This window comes from Kogia breviceps, chromosome 15, assembly GCF_026419965.1.
Source record: "Kogia breviceps isolate mKogBre1 chromosome 15, mKogBre1 haplotype 1, whole genome shotgun sequence".
Taxonomy (NCBI): domain Eukaryota; kingdom Metazoa; phylum Chordata; class Mammalia; order Artiodactyla; family Physeteridae; genus Kogia; species Kogia breviceps.
The window spans coordinates 64320036-64334209 of NC_081324.1; the positions used below are offsets into that span (position 1 = coordinate 64320036).

At 56.5% G+C, this 14174-nt stretch overlaps 2 protein-coding genes across 11 annotated transcripts in view; one reads left to right on the forward strand and one right to left on the reverse strand.

Moving 5' to 3' along the window:
* PI4KA (phosphatidylinositol 4-kinase alpha) overlaps window positions 1–14174 on the forward strand; it is a 94274-nt gene that overhangs the window by 50788 nt on the left and 29312 nt on the right. For all 10 annotated transcript variants that reach the window (XR_010836999.1, XM_067015657.1, XM_067015653.1 and 7 more), the window contains 3 exons: window positions 11269–11377; window positions 11706–11842; window positions 12015–12148. Coding sequence is in view for 9 of the 10 variants with exons in the window: in XM_067015657.1 (XP_066871758.1) it covers window positions 11269–11377; window positions 11706–11842; window positions 12015–12148 (380 nt within the window). In the remaining variant the exon portion in view is untranslated. The remainder of the gene's footprint in view (window positions 1–11268; window positions 11378–11705; window positions 11843–12014; window positions 12149–14174) is intronic.
* Window positions 317–9959, reverse strand: SERPIND1 (serpin family D member 1). Its single transcript, XM_059041208.2, has 5 exons — window positions 9824–9959; window positions 6270–7165; window positions 3260–3533; window positions 1458–1602; window positions 317–1063 (listed from the first exon to the last, which is right to left on the reverse strand). Exons 2-5 carry the CDS (start codon window positions 7147–7149, stop codon window positions 872–874), a joined length of 1491 nt encoding a protein of 496 aa, XP_058897191.1. The 5' UTR covers window positions 7150–7165; window positions 9824–9959; the 3' UTR covers window positions 317–871.

The following is a 14174-nucleotide window of genomic DNA, read 5'->3' on the forward strand; positions in this document are numbered from 1 at the left end:
TTGGATATCTCCCATTTTCTCGAACCAGACCCACCGCAGGCACGTCTGAGGGTCTCCCTGTGTCTGGGGATGGAAGCTGAAGTGTGTGCCGCACATACAGACTGGTGTTTCCGGAGCCCCCAGGCAGCTCCATCCATGCCCCCCCACCCCTAGGATGCAGCAGCACTGCCACGTCTGAGCCCAAGGACATGCCTGCTCTGGGTCACTGTTGGGCACTCAGGTCACTCCGTTGATGTCTAGCACTGCTGGGGTGTCAGCTATTTTGAATGTGGCCTTTTTTAGTTATCTGACCTTATAAAAGTAGAATTATACCCAGTAAAAGTGGCAATATTTATTTATCTCTAGGGTGGAAGGCATGGCTACGGGTACATGCCGCCCTCTGGGTGGCCGTGAGGTGAAAGCAGGTGCAGAGACATTTAGCCTTAATTCAGGAGGTTGGGCCTTGAGAGTACTGAGCCCGAGGCCAGGGCACCCCGGGCCTTGGGGAGGGGGCTCGCTGTCAGCACTCTGGGGAGGGGGCAGCTCCTGCCCGTGTTCCCTGTCAGGTGGGAAGCCCTGGGTGGGGAAAGGCTTTGGGTGACAGAGTAGGGGAGGGGGGCTGCTGGGCCTGGGGAGGGGTTTGCTGTGAGAGGTGGAGGGAGCCGGGCTGTCTGGCACCGACACCCTCTAGGAGACAGCCACCGCACTGCAGCTGCGGTGACCTCTGAGCTGTGCAGCCCTGATGGTGGCAAGAATTGCGGTCCTTCGTCCATGTCTCCCAGAAAGGTGGCCTGAGCCACGGGGTCACCGCCCCAGCACCTCATGGTGGTTGTTGGAAGGGAAATGGAATTGCGGATGCCCCAGAGCACTCGAGACGCCCCGGCCTCCACCGCTAAGACCTGGTGGGGTTGGCGACCCGGCCCAGGAAGAGCAGGCAACCCGTGCGGTGCTCATAGACAAGGAACAGGAAGGGCCGGTCGACGCTGAAGCGGACCTGGGTGGACAATGGCATGAACCCCACGGTGGTCACGGCCGCGGCCTGCGTGCCCTCCTCGTCCACCATGATGGTGCCTTGGTGCTTGAACTGTGTCAGGACAAAAGGGAAGTTGTCAGATGGCGGTGGTCACTCACAGACGGGCAAGGGGTGGGTAGTCTCATGTCCTTCAGGGAAGGGACCAAGCGACCGCAGGGGAGGCATGGACGTGGCTGGGCAGGTTGGCCCTTGGGACTCGGTCCTCACGCATCAGCTGAGTGTGGTATGAACGGTGTCACCTTTGCACTGTGCACCATGACCACTCAGGTCTGCCCACAGCGCTCTGCGGGCAGGACTGTGGCCCCAGGACCCCCTGCTCACGCTCTGGGGCCTCTGCCGTAGTAGGCCTGCTGGGCTGGGGTGCTCCCAGGCACCTGCCTTCTCTCTGGTATCAGCAGGGGTTCCAAGGGGTGCAGACCCAGGGCGGGATGGGGACGGGCATTACCCGGTCAATGACAATCCTCTGGTCCGAGATCCCCGTCATATTGCTGTTCCTGTTGAACAGCGCTGTGACCCCCAGGGACTGCAGGGCCTCCACCAGGTTGTAGTCCTTTTCTAGCTTGAACTTGGGCAGGAGTACTTCCCGTGTCCTGGTCAGGGAAGAGAAGGGCTGGTTCTACTAATTGCAAGTTGCAGAGGAATCGCGTTTCCCCTTAAACGTCCATAAACACACACACCTGCCTCCAGTCCATGTACCACAGAATTGACACAACACTTCTTTTTTTTTCTTTTTTTTTTCTTTTTTTTGTGGTACACGGGCCTCTCACTGTTGTGGCCTCTCCCGTTGTGGAGCACAGACTCCGGACGCGCAGGCTTAGCGGCCATGGCCCACGGGCCCAGCCGCTCCGTGGCATGTGGGATCTTCCCGGACCCGGGCATGAACCCGTGTCCCCTGCATCGGCAGGCGGACTCTCAACCACTGCGCCACCAGGGAAGCCCCACAACACTTCTTAAAATGCATATCCTTGTCCTGCCAGTGGAGGATTTTGGAAAGACCATCCCATTGTAATCCCAGCACTCAGAATTGAGGCATGGTTACTGCTGTGTGGTCATGTCCTCGGTACTGTATGGTTTGTGTCCTGCCAGCCAGGTGGCAGAGCTGTTACTGGCTCATGGCTCAGGCATCTGACATCATTCTCTCACTTGGGTCCCTGCTTTCAGGCATTTGTTATTTTACTGTTTAAGGAGCTGAAGTGCAGGTCAGTGCACTTAAAAAAAGAGTGCTTTCTGTACCAGCCAGCGCTAGCGTTCTCCATGCTTGACAGCGCTTGTGAGGCTAAGATGCCAAACGCGCCCCCGTCTCAGGAGCTTCCTTCCCTCTTGGTGTGCCAGGACCCCATACGCGAAGCAGCAAAGTGTAAAGATCTCCTGTTAGCGTCCGAGTGATGAGAACAGGCCTAACCACTGGGCCATCCTGGAGGAGGGGGGACAAGATCTGGGGGCCCTGAGCAGGGCCTGCTGGAGGGAGCAGCAGGAGGGCAGGGGAGAGCAGAGCAGCGTGTGGGCCAGGCTGGGCCGTGAGTGGGCTGCATCCTGTGGGTGGGGGTCCACAGAGAGTTTGCAGGAAGAGGGAGGTGGGGACGCTGCCTGGTGGCCGGTGCCAGGTAGATGGAGCATGGGACAGCAGGCTGGTCAGGCCCCTGCTGGCTCAGGGTAAAAGGTCATGGGCAGTGAGGTTAGGAAGGAGGCAGGTACAGAACAGGTTTTAAGGAGAAAGTAACAGGGCTTGATGCCTGCCCAGCTGCCTGGGCAGACCTGCCCCCTAAGAGCCTGCCTGTCCCTCAGTTGCATTTCCTTGTATCCTGGTCCTGAAAGGAGGCCCAGACCAGGTTCAGTTGTTAACTCGGGCCCAGCGGGATCCAGGAAGACAGGGAGGTGATGTGTGCGTCCTTCCTGCCCTGATCCAGCAGCGCAACCTGTGGTCCTGACTGAGATGGTGAGTGACGCCCTGAGGGGATTTGGAGGACCTCGGGGCTTCTCAAACTGGGTTGGGGGCTCGTCTTGGTTCTAGGCCCACAGCAAGCGACCCCAGGGGGTCAGGGCAAGTGTGTGGCATAGCCGGGTCGCTCCTGCCCCCACATCACAGAGTACAGGTATGGCATTTCTCACTAACGCTCTCTAGTCTCCTGTCACTGAGCGGAAAGTTTGGGCTGAAGTCACAGTGGCCCAGGGGGCACATGCCCCTTTACCTAAAGTGACTGCAGCCCCAGCATCCCTGGGCCCCCAGTCCCCTGGCCCCAGAGGCACCTGTTTGTCATGCTCTTCTGCCATCTCTCCACCACCTGGGGCTTCAGCTGGGCCTCGAGGGTCTTCATCCCGGACAGCTTGTGTGGGACCACTACCAGCATGCTGATGCCCCCCATGTACTCCAGCCGCAGGACATCGCAGTCCAGCTCCTGGTCGCTTGCTGCCAGGAAGGCCCCCTTGGTCTGCATCATGGGGACCTTGACCACCACTCGCTCGTTCAGCCGGAAGTTGTGGTTGTGTGTCATTTCCACTGGGAATTTGTTCACCCAGGACCCTGTGAGGTTAGCAGGAACGGGCTTTTGTTTAAATGCTCTCTTAGAGGGTTTGTTCAAACAGGCTGCATGGCCCACCCCCACCGTCTGAACCCACAGGTCTGGTTTGGGCCAGGAGTTTAAGTTTCTCACCGGTTCCCAGGCGATACTGATGCTGCTGGTCTGGGGATCACACTGAGACCAGTGTGCCAGACCAGTGTGCCAGACCAGTGTGCTGGTCTCTCCCACCCACCACACTGAGAACCACTGTTTTAGAGGCTCCTCTTTGAAGCGGATGAGGGCAGATGGGGTGAATAGACCAGGTGAATGTTGGGTTAGATCCTGACACTAAATAGCACATCACCTGCCTTGACTGTGCCTCTGCGTGTTTCTCTGTAAGATGAGGGCCCTGAGCTCCCATCAGCTCTATGGGGACTGGCTGGATGCCTGGGGAGGCAGCACTACCATTGCCACCTTCACTTCGGATTTCGGGGCAGCTTTGTGTGCCCGAGTGGGAACGTGTCTGTGTGGCTCTAAGATGCTAGTAACTGGAAGTGAGGGCCGCCCGCCCACTGGTGAGACTGGCTGTGTGCCAGGCCTCCTCCAGCCCCTTCCTGTGCTACCTCGTCTCCTAGCAACCGTGAGGGACAGTGCTTTCACCACCCCCATCTCACAGATGAGCAAGCAGAGGGGAGAAACCAAGTGACCTGTTCAAGGTTTCCAGCTGGTGGGTGGGGCAGGGGGGTCAGAAAAGCAGGAGACCCCTGGGGGAGTTGTAACAGCAGTGCCCGCCCACCTCTGATCTGGGTCCTTCTCCGGAGCTGGCCTCCACTGAGGGCTGCTCAGCCCCGTGAGGCAGGCATCTAGGCAGCTCTCTACGGGGGTCCACCGTGTGCATGGTGGGTGTGAGCGGTGTCCCTGGCCTCTCCCCTCCCCCAGATTGTTCCATTTGCCCTGGGGGAGACCCCCTTTCCCCTGGGCTCCAGCCACGGCTTTCCCAGCTCTGCTGTAGCCGCCCTGCCTCTCCCAGGTTCTGTCCTTCCTTTGCTCCTGGGGCCCAACCTCTGTTTTTACTGTGTTTTACAGAGTGCTCGTAACATTTGAAATTAAAATCAAAGTAGTGACAGAGATTTGGGAGCTAGAGCTAAGAGTTACACATCCAGACTCTGTTGTGATATGCACCCGTGAGAGCTGGTGCTGCTGGCATTTCATCTCTCTGACTCCCAGCTGTGATCCAGCAAGCCTTCTGGTGTGTGGGCAAGGATTCATGTGCCCTGCTGCCACGTTTGCCATCTGTGTGACCCTGGTTCCCACGTTGGGACATGTCCCTGCCTTCTCTGAATACTGACTGCGCTGAGGCAGAGGCTCTGGAAGTCGGGGTGCCCACAGGCTGGCAGGGCTGAGAGCTAAGGGCCTCGGTGCCACCCAGGGTCTCCCACTCACTGTCAATGTCACCCCTGAACAGAGGAAATTGCTCTCAAGTGTCACTGGCAACATCAAACCCACTGAGCATGTAACAGTGGGACTTGCAAGGCCACATGGATAGGGGAGTGAGACCAGGGCTGACCTCCAGTTTTCATTCCCAAACCTGTCGCGCCAGCCAGGGATGAAAGGACATGTGTGAGTTCACTGAGGATGTCCCATATGCCTGTCACGGGCCTGTTGGAGCCTCGGCCTGGACCCACCCACCGCGAGGCTGGCATTGTGCCTGGCATTGGGGAAGCCAGGGGTCTGGCTCAGCCTCTGAGCCCTTCCTCCTGTCTTGGCTCCCTCCCCCTGCTTTGCCCTTTGGCAGCATTCCACACAGCTGCTGGGGGCCTCGGCTTGGGCACGGAGCGGGTGTCCTGGCTGGTGGGTGCTCTGGCCCCACTGCCCCTCAGCCACTTCCAGGAGAGGGGCTCCCTGGACCGCCGTAAACCATGCTGGAGCTGACCAACCAGGGAACATGGCCTCCTGGGACTGACCTGGCCGGTGCCCACTAGTCCTTAGTGGCAGAGCGGAGAGTGGTTGCGTGTCACCGCACTAGTGTGCAGTGACCCCACTCCTCATGTCTGCCCTTGGCTCGCTGGGCAGGTGGAGGGCAGTAGAGGTTTCTCCTGGCTCAGGTCTCGCCAGGGCATTTTAGAAGCGAGGCCTGGTATTTACAGACCCGTGCCCATTTATCTCTAGAGTTCCAGGGCTCTGTGTGTTTGTGTGTGCAGGTGTGGGTGGTTGGTGGAGGGGGGGGGCTGTCCTCCTTAGGAAGTTCCTCGGTGCTTGGTGCTGGCCTGGAACAGTTGCTCTAGACATAAGGGTTGATTTCCCCACCGCCACCTGCCTGGAAAGGAGTGGGGGTATGAATGTCAGTTACTCAGGGTGAACCTGTCTTCAGCCTTTTGTCCATTGGGAAAGGAAACGAAACAGCTCAGATCCAGGTTGACCTGATGCTGGAAAGGTTTTTGCGTTATTCTGATCTAACAGAGGCTGGAGCTTGGCTCTGCCCCTTACCGCCATCTCCCCAGAGCAGCGTTTTAATTCCCTGTCTGTAAATTGGAGACACTCATAACAGTGGCGGTCTCTCAAGGCTGTAGCGAGGCGTAAAGTGCAGGGTTTCTAAGTGTCATCTGCCCTGTCACCTCATCAGGACCTTCCCTGTCCCTGCGAACTGACCCCGTGTCTGGGTTTCCCAGGGGAATGGAGGTAGAGTCTGCAGTTCGGCCCACCTGTGAGCAGCTGAGAACGCCCATGCGTCTTCCCTGAGAAATGTCACCGCCTCTTACCTTTAAAGTAGATGCAGTTCAGGAGCATCATCTGAGTCGTGGGGTCCATGTCCTCCAGCACGTCTCTTATGAGGCCCTTGGTGAGCCGTGCGATGTGCTGGTTGGTTTGGGAGATGAAGGCGGGATCAGAGAAGTCAGCCGCCCGGACCTCGGCAAAGTAGTACTGTCGGACCTTGGCTCTGAAGTCATCCAGGACTGGAACTTGCTTCTGAATGTACAGGTCGCTGACGGACCGCAGCGTGTACCCGAAATTCCTCCGGAAGAGGCGGTGGGTCAGCTTCCGGAACAGGTTGTGGACGGTGCCCAGCTCGTATGTGGTGCTGGCGTTGACAAAGTCGGCGAAGCGCAGGGCAGCGTGTACCTGCTCATGGGTGTCCCCCCGTAGGCCCAGGGAGAGCATGGCCATGGCTGCGGACACACCTACAGGCGCCAGGAAGACATTGTCCGAGGCACTGACCTTCTCCTTCAGCGCCCGGTAGAGGTCTAAGGCGAACTTGGCATTGAGGAGGTTGAGCCGCTGGATGCGGCTCTTGCCCGGGAAGAGCTGGAGCACGCTGCTGGCGCCAGTCCCAGGGTCCACGGGAGAGACCGCGTCCACGACATCGATGTAGTCGTCATCCTCCCCAAAGATCTTCTCCAGGTCCAGGTAGTCCTCGTCCTCTTCCCCATCCGCGATCCACTCGTTGGTGACTGTGTTCTCCTTGTGGAAGTCGGCAGGCAGGAGGGGTCTGCTCAGGTCTCCACTCTTCAGCTGCCCCCACCGGGGGTCTGCAAACTTGGGGTCTCCCCCTCTGCCATCAAGCTGACCCTGAGGGCCGAGGTTCCCACACACGGATGCCAGGAGGAGGGACACCACAAGAGGGTGCAGCAGGCACTGCATTCTGGCAGAGCTGGAGCTGGAGGGAGAGCAGGATGTGGTGAGGGCAGCCTGGCAGACTGCCCCCTCCCCGCCCTGCACACTCACACACCTCTGCAGACTCCCGGCCACGGCCCAGGAGGGGCCCCAGGGGTTGCCAGTCTCTAACCATTTTAGGATCTGCTGAAGATAAAACAGACGCCTGATATTTTGTGTGGCTTCACGAACCTGCCTGGAGGACCCCTCGACCCAGATCAGAAGCCCTTATTGAAAGTATGCAAAACCATAGGGCTCAGGGGCCCCAGGGAGTTTCCTTTTCATTCATTCACTGAACTTTGTGTCCCTTCTTCAAATGACATATTGGGTGGGCCCTGGAGGCACACAGGTCTCGCAGCCGATAGGGGCCCATGTGCAGTAAAGCATGGCTCACAAGGACACTGCCAGGTGGTGGTGGGGCGCCAGGCAGGCTGAGGCTCTGCCTCCTGTGCTAGCAGTTATTTGGGGTGGTTTAATCTGTGTGATTTGGACTGTGTCTGCAGTGCAGGGATCACCTGGGAGCCCAGTGGATATGGTGGGTGCTGGTCTTCCTGTAGCCATGGGGGATGAGGGTACAGCTAGCCACAGGTGTGCGTTTTCTCCTTGTATCTGTCATTCGGCTCCCACTGCTGTCAGGAGGGACCAGAGCTCTCCCACTGAAGTGTTTCTGGCTGAGGTTACAAATAGTCTCACCAGGTGTATAGGGTCTGGGTGAGGGTGCTGTCAGAAAGCCCTTACTGAAGGCCTGAGGGGCGCTCTGTCTATTTAAGTAAACAAGGCACGTTTTTAAGAGATACTGTGGGATGAGTCGTCTGTCTCCCATCCCTCCACCTGTCACATCAGTTTGGCTGCCAGACGGCTTTGTCCTTCTCTTGCTTCCTTCCTGGTTGTGAATTGCATCCTGGGAAATGAGCTATTATTTGATGCTTCTGTGTCTCCAGGACAGTGACAGCAGGTGTTTATACTGCTGCTCAGTCATGCAGGATCCCAGCATCCCTTCTAATTACCTCAGAAAGAGGAGAGTTTCTTGTCAGGTTTGTCATGTGTGTGATCATCTGGTATGTTTTTGAGGACCAGAATGTCTGCTTCCCCTCCAGGCCAGGTAAGAATCACTGACTCCTGTTAGGTAAATATCGGGACTTGTTAGGCCTGAAGATGGTGTGCTGGCAATGGCAGTGACTCTCGGTGGAGCCTCTTCTGGGTGCCAGTGCTGGACCAGGGGCTTTGGTGACTCAGCTCCCCGTGCAGAGCATTGTGCGTGTCGGGGGTGGTGAGCCTGCCTGAGTGTGCCAGTGGCTACATTAGACCCAGGTTAGTGGAGCCCCTTCACTGCGTCCAGGGCTCTGCCCATTTGGCCTGGAGTGCCAGCACCATTGTCCCTGCCCCAGTCCGCACCTCAGCTCTTCCCTGCAGCACTGTTAACACAATCAGCTTGCACACTCTTCTAATCACGACATTTTGGAGAGGGAAAGTCACATGATTTCTGACTTGGAATTGTCTGTTGTCTTTTCCTGTCCCCTTCCCTCCCCCCAGCTGTAGCGGAGGCTGCCACACACATTGCCTGCACTCAGGACACAGTGTCTAATGTGTGTGGCTGCCGGCGGAACCAGGCCCAGGTTCTGGGTAGAATTGGGTGTGGGTATTGATGGCAAGACACTGAAAAAGTGAGAAAAGAAGAGGTCTTCTTGCTAGGCTACACTTGAAAGTATCCTTCTCAGGTTAAAATAAGCTTAAAAAAACCCAACTTGAATAAACAAGAGTTCAGGGAAAGGAATCTGAGACCAGATAGGGAGGCAGAAGTTGAAAACATTCGTGTCTTTTTGCTCCTGTATTCAGATAGTACGTGTGGAAGCTTCTTGTACTTGCTTCTTCCTATTCCTGTATTATATGATGAAAACCCCAAAACACTTTGCATTATGCTGTCATTAGAGGAAGCAGAAGGTATCTCATAATATATCTCATTTTATGTGGTAAAAAATTAGGTACCTGAAAGGTAAATCTTCCTGTTGTTTTGCCATTTAGTATCACAAGAGTTAAAGAAGATACTTTATATCTTTGAAGAGAAGCAGTATTCTTTAAAGTGAAATCTATCAAAAGTTTGTTTTTATGGACATTTCCTGTGGCACCTTCTCAGGCTGGCTGTGTGGAGCAGGGCTGGGCTTTATGGTCTCTCGTCCCTTCTGGCTGCTGTCTCCCAACCCAGACGGAGCGGGGGTAATGGAGCTGTGGACACTATTCAGGTTGAAATAACTTCAGGCTCACAAAAGAGTTGAAAGCACAGCACAGAGAACAACCCCCCTGTACCCATGTCTCCAGACTCGCCAGGTCTCTCTACGTATGTGTGTGTGCGCGTGTGTGACACTCGTCATTTTTCTGAACCATTTGCGATGCCCCAGAACTAGGGTGCCTGCCCACAGCCCCCAGCACCATTCCCAGTTCAGGTCCTTAACCTAGCGCAGTCCCTCCTCCCCGGTTGGCTGACAGTCCCACTAGCGTAACTGACAGAATGTTATCATAGGCAGCTTAACAAAACCTCTTACCCTTTCTAAGACGGTGTAGAGAGCGTTTGAATGTAGTTGGATAGAGAAGCAAACCAGTTACCCATCTGTAACCACCTCAAATAAGAATTCATAATCGGAAGAAACATTAGAAACCTACTCACCTCTGTGCTGCTGCGAACTGGCTTTGCAAGGACAGAATCGGCCAAAGTCACCAGCAGGCTTCAGTGTGACCTTTGGTGCCGGACTGCTGTCTTGTTTTCCAAAGTAAATACATCCCAGATCAAACATCGCTCAACTAGCTTTGTCAGCACAAAGCCCTCGTTGTGTCTTTGGTCACCGCCGAGTGGCTTGTGACTCCCAGTGTTTGGAGGCCTGACCGTCTCTGTGTGGATGAGCTTACAGGAGCAGCCAGGACACCCTGCAGCCCAGGGCTTGGTTGCTTCGGGGGCGGTGGCTCTGATGCTCCCCTGGACATGGGGGCCCCTCTCGCGTCTTCCAGCTCCAAGTTCTTCCTCTAAGTTATCGCAGCTCCTGACCTCATCCTGGGCTCTGGGGTGACATGCCTGCTAGGCAAGGTGTCCCCACCCTCCTGTGAGCTGTCCCTCCATGGACAATGGAGGGGAGGGTGCAGGTAGAGACTCAGAGCACAAGGAGACCCTGGCCTGGGCCTGTCTGCCATCTGCAGGACGTGCAGCCCCGCTCTGCTGTCTGTTGTGGGATAGTCAGGGCCGTACTGTGGTGCTTCCCATGCTCACATCCACTCAGGTGTTTGCAGGGAGCCGTGGCGCCGTGATCATTTCTATTTTTAGTTTGTGGTGGTTTTTGGGGGTTTTTTTTTTTGGTCACGCCGCACTATTTGCAAGATCTTAGTTCCCTGACCAGGGATCGAACCCGGGCCCCGGCAGAAGGTGAACCCTTGCCAGCACCTAGCCCATACTTGGCACTCATAGATCATAAGCATTTGGACTGCTGAGCCCCCCTCGCTGCAGGTTGGTTAGTGCTGTGTGGGGGCTCAACCTCTGCTGGGGACTCTGGAGGGTCCACCTGTCCACCAGGCGTTGTGCACGCATGTAACCGTTTTCCATACCCGAGGCGCCTCCCCCTGCCACACACTGGGTGGGACACCATGGGGACAGGGATGCAAGGACTCCAGCCTCACCCCTGCCCCCGAGCATTCTGCTTTTACCTGCTTCACACCCTGGGATTCTGCCCAAGGTCACTGCCCCGCCTGCCATGGTTCCAGCCCTTGGGCCTGGTGCTCCTGTGGCCAGGCAGCTACTCCCTGTTCCCTGCCCGCCTGTAAACACCAAGCGCCCCATCCCTGGATCCCCAGGAGCTCTGGGATGCTGCTTGCCCGCCTCCCAACGAGGCCGAAGGGCTTTTCCCTCCCAGTTCAGAGCCCGCCCCGCATACAGGAGGCTCAGGAATGTTTCTGGGCGAGCTTTCTGAGGGCTGCTGGTTACTGTGCCCCATGCCTTCTCCTGCCCAGTCTGACTGACCGATTCTCTGAGAAGAAGCCTGGAGAATGGGTCTCGAGCTTACGCCTGTAGGTGTCAGGTTCATATGCAGGTAACCACCTTCTCTCCCTCTCTCCTCGGCCCATCAGCTCACCCGACGGTTGCCTCCCATCAAAGAAGCAAAGCCACGGTTGCAGAAGCTCTTCCGGGATTTCTGGCTCTATTCTGTACTGATGGGATTCGCCGTGGAGGGGTCAGGTAGGGGACGTTTGCTGCCCCAGGGAGGACAGTGCAGAGTAAGGACCAAGGTGAGAAAGGGCCCGACCTAATGGTGCCTGTGCCCACACACAAGACAGGCCCAGTGCGGCTGCCACCTCCTCAGGGAACACTTCCCGAAGTCATTTAGGGTTCTGGGAACACCACATACCTTAGGGAAACCTGCCCCCGTTAGGAAACAGACTCATTTCTGTGCCACATTTTTGGGACAGTGGCTCAGCCAGAGGACACACGACTCCAGAAGCTCAGCGTGGGCCCCGCCGGAGCTCTTATCGAGCCAGGAGGCACCTCAGCCCACATTCTCTTGCAGGACTCTGGCCAGAAGAGTGGTACGAGGGCGTCTGTGAAATAGCCACCAAGTCCCCCCTGCTTACCTTTCCCAGCAAAGAGCCCCTGCGGTCTGTCCTCCAGTACAACTCAGCCATGAAGAACGACACAGTCACCCCCGTAAGGATGCCCGCCTGCCAAAGACGGGTGGTACCGGGCAGGGTTTTGGGAAGCCCTCTGGGACAGTGAGGGCCGTCCTGCATGTCTGGTTCACGGGCACGGCCCCGAGGTTTGCATCTGGGGGAGCAGCCACACCCACCCGTGCCCAAGCAGTCCTGGCATTCGTCCCCAGGCCGAGTTGAGCGAGCTCCGTAGCACCATCATCAACCTGCTGGACCCAGCCCCCGAGGTGTCCGCCCTCATCAACAAGCTGGACTTCGCCATGTCCACTTACCTTCTGTCCGTTTACCGCCTGGAGTACATGAGGTACGTGAGCTTCGCCACCCACACCCCCGATTGACCTGGTTTTACGTTTGTGTTCCTTCCAGGCTTGGGCTTTTCTCAGTTCCTCCTAACAAGTAAGCTGTCTTAGAAAAACCAACCCCATCCCCTTCTGCTCTTCTCGTGTACTTGTCCTTCCTGATCACTGGATGCCACGTGTAGTAACACACCAGGGGTCTGATGCCGGTGCCACCTCCCCGGGGGAATAGGTTCTGAGCTGTCACCAGAGCTGCCACCAACTCAGTGCACTTGACAGGTCGGAGCCTCTGCCGGGAACCAGCCCTCGCTGAGATGCTCTAAGGCACCCCCCGGGCTGGTTCCAGGACCACATTGGAGCACAGACAGCAAACGGGAAGTGGGGGGCTGCTCCAGACAGTTCTCTGGGGCACCTGACACTCGGGACGCCTCTGCAACCACAGGGAGCTGACAGCTAGAAGCACTAACATGGATGGAGCGCCGGCCCCACAGGTGCTGCACGAGCTCCGTGCGCTGACGGGCCCCCCAGCAAGCCCACAAGGTGGGCACTGTACACCCCACTTCACAGGAGGGAACCAGGGCCCAGGTGCTCAAAGAAGCTGCCCAAGGTCACGGTCCCTGATTTGGCCTGAGACTCACATGGTCTCCAGGGCAGTGCCTGCTGCATCCTTGTAAAGGGAGACTGGAAGCAGCAGCAGGACGACCAGAGCCCAGCCACCCACCCTGTGGACCCGCTGTGGGGGGCTGCAGGAGGACATTTGTTTAGGTCACAAGACAGGTGCAGTTAGATATAGAATAAGGTCTTTCTCAAACTGCTTAAAATGGAAAGTATTGATTCTTAAAGCGAGGGATATTTGGACGCCACTATTTTAGCCTTTATTTGGTGCCACGAGACCCTCCGGTAGATTGGATCTTGCTTGGAAGCTTGACATATAAACCAGATGGAAGCTGTTTTGGGTGAGTGGGAGTGAGTCCTCCCCTCCTCAGTCCCCTCCTCCTGGCAGTCCCAGAGTCCCCACAGCCAAGGGAGCTTTGACTTTTCTTTTTTCATTACACATTTTTTTTCAGTTGTATAAGTAATAGGAGAACATTACACAAAACCATGGAAATAGTTGAAGGAAGAAACCCACTCTGCTCACCAGCACCATCTGTAGTGGTTAGTATCGTTCCTTCTGGTCTTTTTTTTACAAAGAATATATTTTCAAAGAAAAACGAAGCCAAACCAAAACAGCAAAAGCCTGGGTAATCCTGGCATGTGTAGCTCCAGGAGAGGCCTCTGGGCCCACTCGGTCTCCAGCACCTGCAGGCAGGGCTGTGGGCTGTGTCCACTCCCCGGTGTGCCCCACGGTGACCCAGGCCTCTTGGGAGGGCTCTCTAGTTGGTGGGTGGTTCTGAGAGCCCAGCTCTTGCCCAGGGCTGCCTGCCAGTTCCCCTGGACTCCTGTCAGCACTGAGAAGCAGCCCTGAAGCCTTTAGTCCAGAGCCTGGCTTAGATCCCAGCCGCCAGTTATCAGGAGAGCTTTCAGACAACAGCACACATTCTCGCCATGTGCATGAAGGCGCTGGAGAGTGTCTGTGCTTGAGCCCCCGGCACCCGTGGAGCCTTAATCTCAGAGGGTGGGTGCGGACGTCATCCACGTGCACTGCTGAGCGCGTGCCTGGCTGTCTCAGCAGAGCCCCAGATGCCAGGCACCTTGCGCTGGGACCCTGGTTCAAGCACATGCCTTCCTTTCCTTTCTCTTCCTTTTTTCCTCAAGGGTAGGGATATTGTTTTCCTTTAAAATTGTCCATGGTGCGTAAAACGGAATAGAGAAGAAAAGCATTGGATGGTAGAAAAGATGCTAAGGAGGAGAAATGCATGTCTCCGTTTGCTGGCTGAGTCCAGAGAGGCCCCCTGTTGCTGTCTCTTAGCTTTCCCTTCTAGAAATCAGCCACATGCTCATGCGTGTATCCCACCCGCACACAGCGGGATGTGGGATCATACCTCTTCACACCTGTCCCGCTGCACCTTGCCCTTTCCTCCCAGCCGAAAGTCT

Excerpts from the sequence above, each read along its gene's own strand:
- SERPIND1 (XM_059041208.2), bottom strand. The coding sequence starts at position 7,149 with ATGCAGTGCCTGCTGCACCCTCTTGTGGTGTCCCTCCTCCTGGCATCC. Across the intron at positions 3,534-6,269 it reads GAACTGCATCTACTTTAAAG|GGTCCTGGGTGAACAAATTC; the intron begins GTAAGAGGCGGT and ends CTAACCTCACAG. Across the intron at positions 1,064-1,457 it reads AGAGGATTGTCATTGACCGG|TTCAAGCACCAAGGCACCAT; the intron begins GTAATGCCCGTC and ends GTCCTGACACAG.